The sequence below is a fragment of the Xenopus tropicalis genome, chromosome 3 (genome assembly GCF_000004195.4).
Source record: "Xenopus tropicalis strain Nigerian chromosome 3, UCB_Xtro_10.0, whole genome shotgun sequence".
In the NCBI taxonomy this organism is placed as follows: domain Eukaryota; kingdom Metazoa; phylum Chordata; class Amphibia; order Anura; family Pipidae; genus Xenopus; species Xenopus tropicalis.
In genome coordinates this window covers 50,529,110-50,545,167 of record NC_030679.2, presented here as the reverse complement: position 1 = coordinate 50,545,167, position 16,058 = coordinate 50,529,110, and the positions used below count along the sequence as shown (strand labels likewise).

Sequence of the window (16,058 nt, the reverse complement as noted above, 5' to 3'; positions counted from 1 at the left end):
TCTAGCAGTTCTATCTTGATTTACACCAGAAATTCTTGATGTGGAAAAAAAATATCAGAAAGAGTTTCCTTGTACCTGAAAAGCTTTATATGCTGTCTACAGCTTATTTTCTATCTGCATGGGTTATTCACTTTAAACTTGTTGTAAATGTTGAACAAAAGGCAGTTTGGGAATAGTTTTATTTTTTATTGTGTTTTTTATAATTATTTATTTTTTTATTTGCTGATGTAAGTCTTGGAATTAAAATTGATGTTAATTTTTAATCAAAGTAGAAAAAAAAATAAAAATATCAATAAATCTGAAGCCTTATATGCAGTCCTTTTTCTTGATTGCCAGGATCTGTGACCCTATACAGCAGTTGCAGTAGTACAGTATAGAGTATAATTAGTGATAAAGACAAGGCAAATAAGTGGTGCTAAACCAATTTTTGGGTTGAAATGCTGATTCTGCAATATAATGTTGGTACCCTTAAAGGTACTTTAGAGAAAAGAATAAAGGAGAACAAAAGGCTTTGTCCAAACGTTTATTAATGGCCCCTCTCCTTAAACGCCAGATCAGAAATGGGGGGGGGGCAGTCATTGTAATTTTCCTTCTACTTTAAATATGCATGGAAAAATAGGATTTTGCGCCAAAATGCAAATTGTTTTCTGTATCATGCACATTATGGATTCTAAAGAGGGGTTTTAGCAGCTCAGTATGTATATCTTAGTTAAGTTAATCGTTTAAAGCCGCAGATTCAGAAATTAGCAGATTCTCGTTGCAGCTAACAGGAAATCTTTGTTGAAAATACAATGCAGAATGCTAGCTCCAGGATATAGTCATTAAATCTATTTGGTGGGCCAGTAAAACCCCCTTTAGAGCTATATTAAGCCATCGGGCATATAGTGTCTTTGCAGAACTGTTCCTGTTGCATTAATCATCTTTATTGCCGTATTCGTTTCACAACAGAATTCCAGCTGAGAACTATAAAAATACAGTTGCATTCTGCTTAAGACCAGTTATGTGGTCTGCCTTTGTGTCACCTCTCTGCAGACCACGAGATTTTTAACATGTATTTTGCATAGGGCTGTGACCACACAGGTTCCTGTAAAAGGGACATTTGGTTTGTATGTCTTTTCCTGTGCATCATTGCAGTTAGTCTTTGATTGAGCACAACTACTCATTTTTTCTCTCAGGCCGCTGCACAGTTTCCAACCTCTCTAATCAGTTCTGTGGGAATCCTTAACATAACAGTACCCTAGAATGACTACTTCAAGTTCGGTCTGATCTAAAAGTTTGTCACCTCTTTAGCAGTTGAATATTTGGGTCTATGCACTTTGGCCATCTGTTTTTGTGCCAGTCACAGAAAACTGCATACATTCGGACTGTTTTTCAAAGTTTGTCAAGTTATCTGATTGTTCCACAGTCAGACAGTCTTGTTTGCAGCTTAATAACAGAGATGTTACATCCTAAGAATGAGAAATCGGGAGTTGCACGCGGCTCTGCAATATTTTTTCCCAAACGGGAGACCGGGAGAATAAGTCCAAAATGGGGTAAACCAGGGGAAATAGAGAGGGGGTTAATAGGTATATAATGGCTAGTTATGCCAGTATTGGTTGAGAAGCAGATTGTTTTTGACTCATACAAAGACTAGTAGGCTGTGGTTTCATTTAAAAGAGACAGATGGCAACCAACACGTAATTTTTCATACTCCTGACCTCCCAAATGCTGTCCCAAAGTAACTTGTATGTCACTGAGGTAAGCTCTAAAAGCAGGTATTCAGGTGGCTGTGTGGCACTAGCCCAATTTTAAGGTTTTCAGTGTTTTGTTTTATGTCCGCTGTTGCTCTCTTGTTTATGACTGCTTTTTAAAATACATTCCAAACAGTCACAAGGGAACTTTTATTAATACTCTCGCTGCTTTGAAGCTACCGCTCCTCTTAAGCAGCTTAAATATAAATCCCTTCAGTACTAAATTAAATATAGTTACTTAGTAAATATGAGGCACAAAGGTCTGTAATTGCCACGACTTTCTAATGTGGCAAACATATCCCTATTTTCCCCTGCTAATGAACAAGGTGCCAATCATGTCAGTAATAAATATTTCAGTAACAACACATCTAGTGTTTAAAATCACAGTTGTGAAAATGGAGATGTAAGTCTTTTAACCTACCAGATAGGGCTTACGTGCCCATGAAAAATGTAGGGTTGCAGTGAGCCCAGGTGAAAATTAGGGATGTATGGAACCTGAAATCGGCATCTGCCAAATCCCAGCACTTTTGGCAGGTATCAAATTAAGATGATCTTTATTTCTTAACCATTGGTCACAGAAAAAATTGTTTCCACTGACGTTCAGGGCTGAATCGTCAGATATGGAGGTAGAAACAAAAGGAATTCTACCTCTACCTGACGATTCAGCCCTAAACGCAGCGTTCAAAATCTTTTGTCCTGCCCAATCAACGAGACAACCGATATCAAAAGCTTTTGCAATATCAGCTGTCGCGACAATCCGCCATACACACACACACACCAAATATTGTACGAAACCTTGTTTTATACAATATTGGTGTATGTATGGCCAGCTTTAGTATGTTGCTGTTTGCATGCATTCTTCATTTTTTTATTATTTGTAATTTTAGAATTATTTAGCTTTTTGTTTTGCAGCTCCCTGGTTTGGAGTTTTAACAGCAACGTAGCAACCAGGCAGCGGTTTGTATGAGGAACTGAAACATGAATAGGAGACGGTCTGAATAGAAATATGAGGGTCTGAATAGAAATATGAGTGTAACAATAACCTTGTAGCCTCAAAGAGCTATAGTTTCGTGACTGCTGGGGTCTGTGACCCCCAATTGAAAGTTGAAAAAGAGTCAGAAGGAGAAAGGCAAATAAATCAAAAACTATTAAAGATAAATATGAACAAAATGAAAAGTTTTGAAAAGAATTGAACATTCTAAAACATACTAAGTTGCCTAAAGGTGATCCACTCCTAAAAGTAATGTTACTTCTAAGCTCTGGGCTTAAACATTAAAATGCAAATAAGAGCCTCAATTCTGTTTGGTAATGTGTCCAAAATGTTTTAGAGATTGTTATTGTATCAATGGACTAAAACCACTGAGTGCATTTACCCTGGGCCCTCTGACTCAGAGGAGGGTTCTTGGTGATGTGATGTTTGCTGGAGAGTACACATTGTATACAATTGTATGATAAAATAAAGAAATTATATTTCAAGATAAATATCAGGAGTGATCATCCTCTGACCCTTCAGCTACTTTGAAATACATCTACCAGCATCCCATTGGGAGTTAGTGGTCCTAAATTTGGTTGGAGAAGGTTTTGGTTTGTTCCATGCAGCAAAAAGAGTCATATTAATGATGGGGGAAACAGTATACTAGCAATTCCCTGAATTAATAAAAGTAGTATACAATGGGTACAATGACTAAGATACTTTAATAATGTGCTGGACATACTTTTTGCCTGTTACTTTAATCAAGATTATTTCTAATTGTAATTTTAGGGCTCTGGTACACGGGGAGATTAGTCGCCCGCGGCAAAACTCCCTGCTCGCGGGCGACTAATCTCCCCGAGTTGCCTTCCCTCTGCCATCCCACCGGCGAACATGTAAGTCGCCGGCGGGATGGCAGACGCGGCGGCGCGATTTCGGGAAATCGCCGAAAAAGACTCGCGAGTCTTTTTCGGCGATTTGCGCGAAATCGCGCCGCCGCGTCTGCCATCCCGCCGGCGACTTACATGTTCGCCGGTGGGATGGCAGAGGGAAGGCAACTCGGGGAGATTAGTCGCCCGCGAGCAGGGAGTTTTGCCGCGGGCGACTAATCTCCCCGTGTACCAGAGCCCTAACTAAGGAAGGGGACAGACAGGAAGATTTGTTGCCCGCGATAAATCTTCGCTACCGCGGATGGCTAGTCTTCTCGAAATGCCATCCCACTGGCAAGGATGTAAATTCCCAGTGGGGTTGCATATGTGTCCCTATGGTTTTCCAAATTCGCCCAAAGTTTCCTTGTCAGGCAACTTTGAAAGCGACATATATGCCCCCTACCTTCAAGTTGTGACTTTTTTTGCTAGAAGGCTCACTTACAGTATTCCCTATGATTTCTTGTTGGCCATGTAAAAAAATGTTGTTTTGCTCTTATTTTGTCAAACCTGTGTGCAGCCTGGTGGGTCCAAGCATATACTGAATTGCATGTGCATTAATATTCTGGGCACTGAAAAATGCCTTGTGGTGTTACTTATGTTTGCATTCTTAAATGCACAATTTAGAGGGAGCTATGCAAGTGCTTATTAGATAGCTGCACTTTTATAGTGATACTGACATACCTATTTATAGAAACAGTTTGTGGTACCCTATTGCAAGTGCTACTCACTAACTAAGGGGCATATCACCAGTTGATGAATACACATTTAAAAATCCCATAGGAATGAATAGAATGTGGGTAAATCTAATCTAAGCTCTAATCTCACATTTTGATAAATCTGCTCCTTAGTGTTCTTTTAGGGACTATTGTAATTTACTTACATTTTCTATTCAGTTTAATATTCATGATATTAATAGTTTTACCCAATACACCAGAGGAAGGCTGGTTTAACCTTAACACAGTGCTTACATTTCTGCAATAAACAGTAAGTCTAAGGGCAAAAACACATGGGGTGCTTTGTCAGCTGCAGGAGATAACACTTCCCTGTGGGTGACATAGCACTCAAACCTACCTTTTTATTACTGACAACAGGAATGCTGCTGAAAAAACACTTTCATTGTCTAATCATGCCAAATTACATAACTAAAGTGTTTTTCCCGTGTGGATTCCCGTTGGCTGCCGTTAAAAATATATGTTTGGTGCTTTGTTGCTCATGGAAAGGTTGATTTCCCATGGCTGGTATAATGCTCCATTTATCATTGCCCTTAAGCTGCTCTCTGTGCTCTCCAGGTAAAGCTGATTGCAAATTTTTAATTACACTGCTAATATCATGCACTTTCCTCAGCAGCTCTGCAACTTTAACATTTCGATAAGATAGGGAAGAGAACTGTGCAGAATATAGCATCTTTGAGCTGCTCTGGAAATAGCAGGATATTAACTTAAAAAAAAAATGTATCAACGGAAGTGTAAGCAAGTGTGCTGTAATATGTGTATACACACAACTTTCTTTGCAGTCCACAATAAGCTGTGTGCCTTGCCATCTTAGCTTGTGTGTGCATGCATGAGTGTACAACTAAACATTTTTCATGGCAACACATGGCAATTTGCAGTATCCTTATTAAGTATTGCAGCATGTACTTTATTGTATGTCAGGCAGTGCTGGTTTAAAACGAAAAGTAGTAATAAGTAAGTTGTTCTTGACTTTTTGTCTGTTATTAATATTTTTCGTTTGATCTCTTGCAGACACCTTTACACTGAATATCATATATCTCAAATATGAAAAAATTCAAGCGAAGGCTTTCACTCACATTGAGAGGCAGCCAGACAATTGACGAATCGCTCTCAGAGCTGGCAGAACAAATGACCATTGAAGAAAATAGCAGTAAAGATAACGGTAAGAGCTAGGCTTTTGCAATGTTATAAATCCAAGTGTGAGATCAAAAGCCTGCATGTCACAACTCCAAGTATTGTTTTAATCCTTTAAATGCTGTTGATCATAGAATCTATGTTCCAAAGCACAATATTGATAGCATTCAAACACAGCTCTTTAATATTTGCTGTGCCAGTGCTTGTGGCAGCACACATTTATGGCAAAACAAACATAGTTAATAAGTAGCTTTAAATAGTGGTATACATTTATTTTTTTTTTTATTTTGTTTTTGCCAAATATTAAGAGTAGGATTTTTTAATTTATTATTGTCATCACTGATAAATATTTTTAAGGGAAACTGCTTCTGAACACACAGATCTGCACACCAGCCATTTAATATACAGTGATCCATGTACATATTCCCATATTAGATACACAGAGACTATTACATCTAAGGTGCTGTACCCCTTGCCACCTTCCTTCACCTTTTTTTATGTATGTAGTTGACCTACCAGATAAAACTGCTGCAAGTGTAAACCTGTAGCCTTAAAACTTGCAGCTCTGGCACAAAACCTGAGGCTGTCTATATAATGTGTATTTGGCAGATGGGGTAATCTTTAACTTTTTTGTTGCTTTAAGGAACACTATTCCCCCAAACAATGTAGGTATCTATAAAAGTATATTGCATAAACAAACTTAAATGTAAAACCCTGGTTCATCTAAATAAACCATTTTCATATATTTCAAATTTACTTCTTTAGTAGTATGTGCCACTGGGTAATCCTAAATAGAAAATTGCCATTTTAAGAATTAAGGGCAGCCTCCTGGGATCATAGGATTTACAGTGCACACAAACAAGCCAAGGCACATACTTGCTAGGTCACATCTGCCAATTAATGGACGGAGTGCTGTCTTTTGCTTCTACACTTCTTCCTGTTACAGTTAGAGCTGCATTATTTCTGGTTATGTGATCTTTGAGGGAGCATACAGCCCAACATTAAATGGTAGGTTAAGGGAAAGGGCAATGTTTACTGATTGATATATTCCCGTTTGGCGAGATTACAATGTAACATGATATAAACTATCTGTTGGTTAATTATTTATTCTGGGGTATAGTTTCACTTTAACTATGACAACAAAATTCTTAACATTGGCTGCCACTAGCGTCTATGAGAATGTCTTGAAAGCTTCCATATCTCCTCATAGAGGGTAAAGTCAGGTTTTTTAAAGGAGAAGGAAAGGTAAGAGGAACGCTCTCTCACAGCTACCCTGGGTTGGTGCGGTTTTCTCCTTACAGGAGCCCCAGCCCAGGGTATACGGTAAGCAATAACAATCATTTTGGCACCCTGAGTGATTGTACCTTTTTTTTTTCCTTTCAAATGTTTGTGAGATGGCAGCCAAAACATAGATCCTTCACTGTCTTGCTATAGAGCAGCTCTACCATCAATGATTGTTGCTAGAAATATGACGTATTTGAAATGATAGCATATTTAAAACATAGTGACATTTTTGATTGTCTAATAAAATATGACCTGTTATCTAAATAGAAAAGTGCTGTGTGCCCAGAAATGATAAGCTGTGATTTCTGAAAACATCAGCTTCTGCTGTAATTGAATATGTATGTGTATTTTTATTTCCCTACTAGTACATGCAGCACTATACAGTAGAAGAGTATGTTAACAAACAAGGGTCAATACAGAAAAAAATAAATACAAAATATAGTTACATTCAAGTTTTAGTAGTTTGTGTTGGAGACACAGTTAAGTAGGTGGGTTACTTTCACCAATAGAGTGAAAATTTGTGCTGTGCGTGTTCTAGCCATATGTTATAAAAGGTTTCCAAAAAGTTTCTTTTTGAAAAAGCTGTGGGAAGATTCTGTAGCAAAATCTGTTTAGTGTGTCTGCTCCAACAGAAGTTCATTATGAAGGGGGATTGTCTTCCTTGCAAGGACCAAACATGGAGTACCTTCACTCTCCCCTGCTGCCCTGTGTACCTGAAGAAAAAAAAAAAACAGATTTTCATGATTAAAACAATATGCAAAAAGTACATTTGGTCCTGCTCATTGAAGGTGTGTTGAACAACTTTAGGATAATGTTCTGGAAATTATTTTTGTAAGGTAAAATAATAAAATATGTGGCCATGATAATGTTGCATTGTGAAACCAAAGATACAAAAACTTAAAATAAGCTTTAACAGGCTTAAGCTATTCATTGCATGAGAAAATTCATTAAAACTTTAAACATTAAATCCCACTGAAGGTCTAAAGGAATCCCAGCTTGGCAAAGTTTACCATTCAAATGATATAATGGCATTGAATATTTTTCCTGCTGTACCACATAGCTGCTGTTCCTTTTGACAAGCTGACGTTCATAGTGTATTGTATGTTGTAAGGTCTTTGGCTGCCAAATACCACAGCAAATCATTCTCAAGACAAGCAGCATTTGGAATCTGTGTCATGTGAAGGATAAAACAAATGTGTCCTTTTTAACTGAATCCAACTTTTTATCTGGCATGCTGCGCTTCTACCAGCCCTATCTTTTTCTTGAGTCCCCTTTTCATATTTTTTTACTTTTGTACATTATTGCTATACAATTTCTTATAGTTAAGATAGTTACATAGTTACATAGGGTTGAAAAAAGACCAGTGTCCATCAAGTTCAACCCATCCAAGTAAACCCAGCACACCTAACCCACACCTACCAATCTATACACTCACATATATAAACTATAAATACAACCACTAGTACTAACTGTAGATATTAGTATCACAATAGCCTTGGATATTCTGATTGATCAAGAACTCATCCAGGCCCCTCTTAAAGGCATTAACAGAATCTGCCATTACCACATCACTAGGAAGGGCATTCCACAACCTCACTGCCCTCACCGTGAAAAACCCCCTACGCTGCTTCAAATGGAAGCTCCGTTCCTCTAATCTAAAGGGGTGACCTCTGGTGCGTTGATTGTTTTTATGGGAAAAAAGAACATCCCCCAACTGCCTATAATCCCCTCTAATGTACTTGTACAGAGTAATCATGTCCCCTCGCAAGCGCCTCTTTTCCAGAGAAAACAACCTCAACCTCGACAGTCTAACCTCATAGTTTAAATCTTCCATCCCCTTAACCAGTTTAGTTGCACGTCTCTGCACTTTCTCCAGCTCATTAATATCCCTCTTAAGGACTGGAGCCCAAAACTGCACTGCATACTCAAGGTGAGGCCTTACCAGGGACATATAAAGGGGCAAAACTATGTTCTCATCCCTTGAGTCAATGCCCTTTTTTATACAAGACAGCACTTTATTTGCTTTAGTAGCCACAGAATGACACTGCCTGGAATTAGACAACTTGTTATCAACAAAAACCCCTAGATCCTTCTCCATTAAGGATACCCCCAACACACTACCATTCAGTAGATAGTTTGCGTTTATATTATTTCTACCAAAGTGCATAACTTTGCACTTATCAACATTGAACCTCATTTTCCAGTTTGCTGCCCAGTTTTCTAATTTTGTCAAATCGCTCTGCAAAGCAGCAGCATCCTGCATGGAACTTATAGTTTTGCACAATTTAGTGTCATCAGCAAAAATAGAAACAGTACTGTCTATGCCCACCTCCAGGTCATTAATAAACAAGTTAAAAAGCAAAGGACCAAGGACTGACCCCTGCGGTACTCCACTAACCACACTGGTCCAATTAGAAAATGTTCCATTTACAACCACTCTTTGTACTCTATCCTTCAGCCAGTTCTCTATCCAATTACAAATATTATGTTCTAGGCCAATATTCCTTAATTTGATCATTAACCTTCTGTGAGGTACTGTATCAAACGCTTTAGCAAAGTCCAAGTAGATGACATCAACTGCCATTCCAGCATCAAGGTTCCTACTCACCTCCTCATAAAAGGCAACTAAATTAGTCTGGCAAGATCTGTTACGCATAAAACCATGCTGGCACAAACTAATAGTATTGTGAACTGCAATGTATTCAAGTACCCTATCCCTTATTACCCCTTCCAAAAGTTTTCCTACTACTGATGTCAGACTAACAGGCCTATAGTTTTCAGGCTGAGAACGGGATCCCTTTTTAAATAAAGGCACCACATTAGCAATCCGCCAGTCTCTCGGCACCATGCCAGACCTCAATGAATCCTGAAAAATTAAGTGAAGAGGCTTGGCAATCACAGCGCTCAGCTCATTTAATACCCTGGGATGAATCCCATCCGGCCCTGGACCTTTGTTTACCTTTACATGTTCAAGTCTCTTTTGAATTTCCTCCCGAGTGATCCATGCGTCAGTAGCTAAATTACTAGAACTGGGCATATTACAACGGAAGCCTTCATTATCTGGCTCCTCAGATGTATAGACAGATGAAAAATAAGAGTTCAAAATTTCAGCTTTCCCCGTTCTCATCAACCAACTTACCCCCCCGTGATAATAAAGTTCCCACCCCTGGCACCAGGAAGACAGCAAACTGTCCGGTTGAAGCGATCCGCTTGACAGATTACCCTGTCCACTTTCCTAATGATCGAATCCCCTATAACCACCATCTGTTTAGGCCTAGCTCTGCTCTCCTCCCCACCACTACTAGTGAAACTGGTCTTCTGGCTGTTAGAGAGATCAGCCTCACCTAGAACCGCCAATCCAGAGTTCACACTCCCATCTTCTTCACACAATCTGGCAAATCTGTTGGGATGCGCAAACCCTGGAGCAGCCTCCCTTTTCCTTTTCCCCACACTAGATTTTCTAACTGTCACCCAGCTTACTGCCCTATCATCCTTTCCTTGCTCCCCTCCCCCCATACTATCTGACCCCACTAGTTCTTGTTCAGTTAGCAAGAGACCCCTCTCAAGATTGTTGATTGAACGCAGTGTTGCAACGTGTTCCTCTAGGGCTCTAATGCGAGCCTCTAAAGTGGCAATTCGCTCACATCCACAACAGAGGTATGCACTTTGGAACTGTTGTTCCACAACTGCATACATGTGGCAGGCTGTGCACTGTGTCAGACCTTCAATGTTGCTACCACTCATTCTCCCAGTTACAAGAACAGTTAAACAAAAATAGGTGTAAGGACTTGTAGTAAATACCTTGTTTGGTTATTTATCGAAAATAATTATCATGTGCACCTTGTGAGAACAATATATACAGTATGTACAGTATGAGTTCAATAGGGGGGTTGTGATTAAGATAATTTACATATTGTTCTTATTAAATTCCTATTGTTCTGTTATTTCTTGCAGCACACTGTAAAAACATGTTCCTTTTTTCTACCTTTCTAGCTTTTCAGAGCAATCGTGCAATTCAAATTACCCTTCCCTACACCTATATAATAAACTCCTCCTTATATGTAAGCCTGAGCCAACCTGCAGCTGTTGAATGGGAGGGAAAGTTTATAGAAAACTTTTTTTAAATAAGCTATTCTTATCCTATCAGTGCTTTGTAATTATAAAGTACATTTTTACCCCCAATTAAAAAGGGGGTAGTTTGCTATTGGGGCATATTGCCTGTTTAAGTTTTCATTAATTCTGCAGTTTGTAAAGGTGGCCATACACAGGACAATTTCAGCTGTCAATATCGGTCCTCTAGACCGATTCGGTATCTTATCTTCCCTTGTATGGTCACCGCCGAAGGGCCCCCAACTGACATCTGTTCTGAAGTTGGCTAGATCTCAGTCAAGCAGGTTTGATTTTTCCATCAGATCAGAGACTGCATCAGCTCATCGATCATTTGGAACAATCAAATTAGCCCGATAACGCTCACCCATAGGTGGGCATATCGGGAGAAGATCCACTTACTTAGCAACCTTGCCAAATGAGAGGACCTTACAGTGTATGGCCACCTAAAGGAATGCCCTATGGTTTAACTTCAGTTAATCGAAAAATAGCACTTGCACTATCCATATCAGTTTGTAAATCCTGTCATCTTGTAAAAACCACAAAAAACATGCATATTTATACCTCCCAACACTTAAAAATAGGTGACAAGACATTTGTCTTTGTTCACCATGTTCCTTGTGACTTGTCATTCTGCTCTATTTGCAGGCCCATGTTATCTCCCAGGAAAATAATATTGGGCATATAAATGCAGATGCTCAAGTCTTGGAATTGAACAATGGACACAATACTGAGAGTATTCTGAGAAAGCATATGGGTCCTTTGTGGAGCAGAACTTTTATTTTGCTCTTTATGTTGAAGTAAATAGACTATTAAGAGCAACTGGCTTATTTACATAAAGAATAAAAAGTGCAACAATTCAGAACAAGCCACCATGTTTTCACCAACAATGCAACATTGTTTTCCAGATTTCCAAAGTAATTGTGCCTGCCACAAACTGTTGCAAATTTTTGAGTCAGGAGGTACAAAGATTGAGGATTGCAAAATAGGGAGAAATATAATACAGGAGAGGTGGAGAGTTTTAGATGAAATAGCATTAAAAAAAAGCATTAGACCAATTCGGCAGCTAATTGGCCCATGTAGGGGCACTAACGACAGGCCTGCCCGACCAATATCTGGCCTGAAATCAGGTTAAAAAATTTTGTCGGATCAGGGGTCGCAACGGCTGAATTAGCCTGGATTTTCCCTGATATCGCCCACCCGTAGCTTGGCGATGTTGCTAAGCGAGTGGATCTGAAGGTGTATGGGCACCTTTAGGCATGGGTGCAATGAGGTTGTGACCACAAAATACATATAGACAACAAAAAGAGATCCTCTGCTATCACCCATTATCATTATATATAGGGCATTAAAGAGATACTGACAACAGAAATTAAACCTTTTTTTTTTTTTTTTTACAGCTATACACTTTAAATGCAAAAACAAACATTCAGACTGAAATTGTAGGATAAAGCCCTAAAATAACAAATCGGAGGATTTTCTGAACATGAAATAATTGGCAGATACCAATCATACATTCCTGAAAATGCATTGTAGGACCCTCAAGGATATCATCAGATACACAATACATGCGCAGATTTTATAGTTATCTGACCAAAATTTTTTAACCTGTCCAATTGACTAAACAACCGATCAGCATGGTACAAAAATTATCGGAACCATTGGTGTGTGCATACACCAAAAAATATGGTTGTAATCTAAAAGCTGTAATAAGCCCTGTATATACATTCCTCCAAACTTTCCCAAAGAGTACATCAGCATGTTTTAGACCAAATTCCAGATGCAGACCCTACCTGTATGTCTATGGTAAATAATTTACCACCTTTATAGATATTATAAGTCACTGGGGAGTCACTTTTGCCATGTAAAGGCCTAAGGAACTCTAATTATAACTGATGACAACATTAAGCACCCTTTATAAGGATATAATATTAAGAAATGCATATAAGCATTGAAGGTATGCTTTACTGTCTCTTTAAAGAACAATAACTGGAACATAAACCCTCCCTATATATAGGGAATAATGTATCCCTATTGTAAAATATAAGTCATTGAGGAGTCCCATGACCATATAAAGGCCCATGGGCAAGTGCTTTTATACAGGTCATGGAAGTGTGTGACTTCTAATATCCTTATATTTTACATTAGGCTGTACAGAATTTTGTTTTTAAAAGTTTCAATAACAGCATGTCATAAATCAAATCCTGATCCTTTTTTGTTTAGTAATTAAACCACTTGTATGTATATTTAGTGTACAGTGTTGGATTGTTTCATTGAGGAAGCACAACATCCCAAACAGTTCTCACTTTTTCAGTTAGGTAGTATCTCTTAGGCAATGTCACACTGTGGGGAGTATCATCCTATTAAGTAGAAAAGGCAATAACATGTCTTGAATAAGGATTGAAAGCTTAATTATTAAATAAGCTGCACATTCTGCACTAGCCAGGAGCTTCCCTTCTCCAAGAAGAGGAGAGACATAAGTGCAGGAATTAAGGGGGGCATCAGTACCATAATCAACCCCAAAAGTATGCTTTTGATGTGAGATTATGGCTGTTTGTATCAAAATTGAAAAATTGCCAAAGGGCTTGTGTCTTCCTGTAAATGGGTTATAATCCAGTTTGATCACCTGGTGCTACAACATGAAACCGGTGAATGAGGTAAGGAATTTGTTGTTTGACGGTGAAAATAGCTTTTGTGCTAATGCCAAAAAAAAGTCTTGAAACATAATATATCAGTAAGGTTAGCTGAATTAATTCTGAACTAGTCATGTTTTGGAATCTTCCCAAACTATTGGAAATTATATTTAACAGCATATGGTTTATTTATTTATTTTCAGTTTAGCCTTGTTCTCTTGTCGCATGTCATATTGCGATGAAAGGCTACCCATATAATTGTAAAGTTAAGTTAAACCCAAGTAGTTGGGTTGTCTTCTTTTTTATTTTTTGTAGTTTTTGAATTATTTAGGAAAGAATGCACTTTGTTGCAGTCCAGTACAAACTGATGGCTTCTTTGTATTCAATGCAAACAGTTTATTAATATATATATAAGCTGTTCGTAGCATGGTAATATGTTACTTATTAGTTTTCTTTCTGTTCCTGACCTGTAGTCCTTCCTGCTGTTGCACATAATTAAGCAAACCTTTTCTTTTTACAGTATTTATTGGGTCTCTTAGGAGTGTTATTACAGCAGGAGAATTAACAAATAGAACAAATGCAGGAAGGAAAAACAAATATCTGTTGCAGTTCAGGTCTTTACACTGTGCAGATGGGTAATGGTAGTACTTACTTACCAGTTTACAAAATAGCCTTTCTTTGGGTGACATGCATTAATGCTTACTGCCTTTTTCGGTTTTATGTGTGGATATTTCTAGTTGCGTGCTCAGACAGTAAAATAGTTTCATCCGGACACAGGGCTGACCTCCTTGAAACTATTCACACTACTCTAATAATAGACATTATTGGTTTCAAATTGGTTAACTTGTGACTTCTCACTGTGGTGTATTGCACATGATTTCACCCAGAGTTTTGAATTCACGAAGAAAAGCAACACAACTCTGTAATTTATTGAGTAGTAATGTGTCAGTAATATCAATTTAATATGACCTTAAACATAAACCACCCATTGGGTCCACATACTTAAATATTTTATGTTGTGAAATTAGATCTAAAAAATGATTTTTTTTGTGTATTACTGTTCGAAATTAGCAAGCAAAAAAGTCATTTAAATTAAAAGGCAATACAATATAAATATTATTAAGATCAGATAATATCAAAGACCAGCACCAGCAAAGTTGTTTGCACTTTCCCTGCCCCACTTTTGTTGTCAGCTGCCTTTATATCAGTGGCACAAATCCTCTGTTCTTGTACTTCGGCTGACCTCAGCCCTGCCTAATTAAAGTCCTAGGAGGGTGCTGAAAGCCTGCAAACAAATGATACAGCTTCAATTTTTTTTTAATTCATTTAGTCCAGCCCTACTACAGGTATGGCATTTCTTATCCAGAAAAACGTTATCCAAAAAGTTTAAAATTACAGCAAGGCATTCTGTAATCAAATAATTTAATTTTTTAAAATGCAGTATCTAGAAGAATTAAGTCTAAAATGGTTTCCTTTTTCCTATGTAATAATAAAACAGTACCGTGTACCTGATTCCAATTAAGATCTAATTAATCCTTATGGAGGCAAAACAATCCTTTTGGGATTTAATTTTTTATTTAATGTTTAAATGATTTTTTAGTATGGTGATACAAATAATGGAAAGACCCCTTATCTGGAGCACCCGGATCCTGACAATTCTAGACAGTAAGCCCTATACTTGCAGTTAGATTTTCTCGAAGAGTCCCTGATTTTCCACATAATCTGGTAACCTTATGTCTTCAAAATGTCTTCAAAACCACAGCATCCAGGTCTAATTAGCACACAATGTAATTATTACAATATCCATACACAAGCTACACCCTTAAGCACAGCTCTTCCTTTCCCGTCCTGTCCAGACACACACTTCTTAGTGAAATATTAGTAAATATGAAAGGAAGAAAGCCAAAGCAGATAAATCTGCAAAGTGCATATACGTAGGTGTGGGCTTTGCTCCTATCATATTTACTAATGTTTCATGTAGGTATTTCTCGCATTCTCCCACCATATATACCCTCAGGTCTGAATTAGACCTGTAGAAGTCTCTGAAAGGGAACACTTTTAATGCAGTTTTAATATCATCCCTTTTAAAGAAGACAACAAACCTGGGTATAATCTTCATGTGTTTGTGTGCATTTTAGTTTTAAAGATCATATTTGCCTACTGCCTTTATTTTAGGAAACCTTCTAAAGGAAGTGGAGTACTGTACTTTCAAATAGCTCTTGGTTATGTTATTCCATTTAAATTGTTTGTTTTTAAAAAGCAAACTGCACTTATGTGTTGTATAGCAAAGCTCAATAAAAAGCACATCACTTTGATTTAGGATGGTATAACCCATGAGATAATGAGCCATACTATGTTTTCTGTGTTTTACTTGTGTCTCCAAGGTTTCCCTTATATTCATAGCTCTTTATTTTCTGGAATTTCCAGCATTTATGCTTTTGATGACTGTTGATTTATTTCTTTTTCTCACTCTACTAGACTTATGGCAGTAATTTCTTTTACGTGGCAATTTATTTCAAAACTAAAAAATTAGAGTGATA

The 16,058-nt window shown here is 37.9% G+C and overlaps 1 protein-coding gene across 4 annotated transcripts in view; it reads left to right on the top strand.

The window, feature by feature from the left end:
- cdk17 (cyclin-dependent kinase 17) overlaps positions 1–16,058 on the top strand; it is a 98,664-nt gene that overhangs the window by 46,088 nt on the left and 36,518 nt on the right. For all 4 annotated transcript variants that reach the window (XM_012958405.3, XM_012958403.3, NM_001100269.1 and 1 more), the window contains 1 exon segment: positions 5,372–5,522. In XM_012958405.3, the coding sequence (XP_012813859.1) occupies positions 5,405–5,522 (118 nt within the window). In that variant the 5' untranslated portion in view covers positions 5,372–5,404.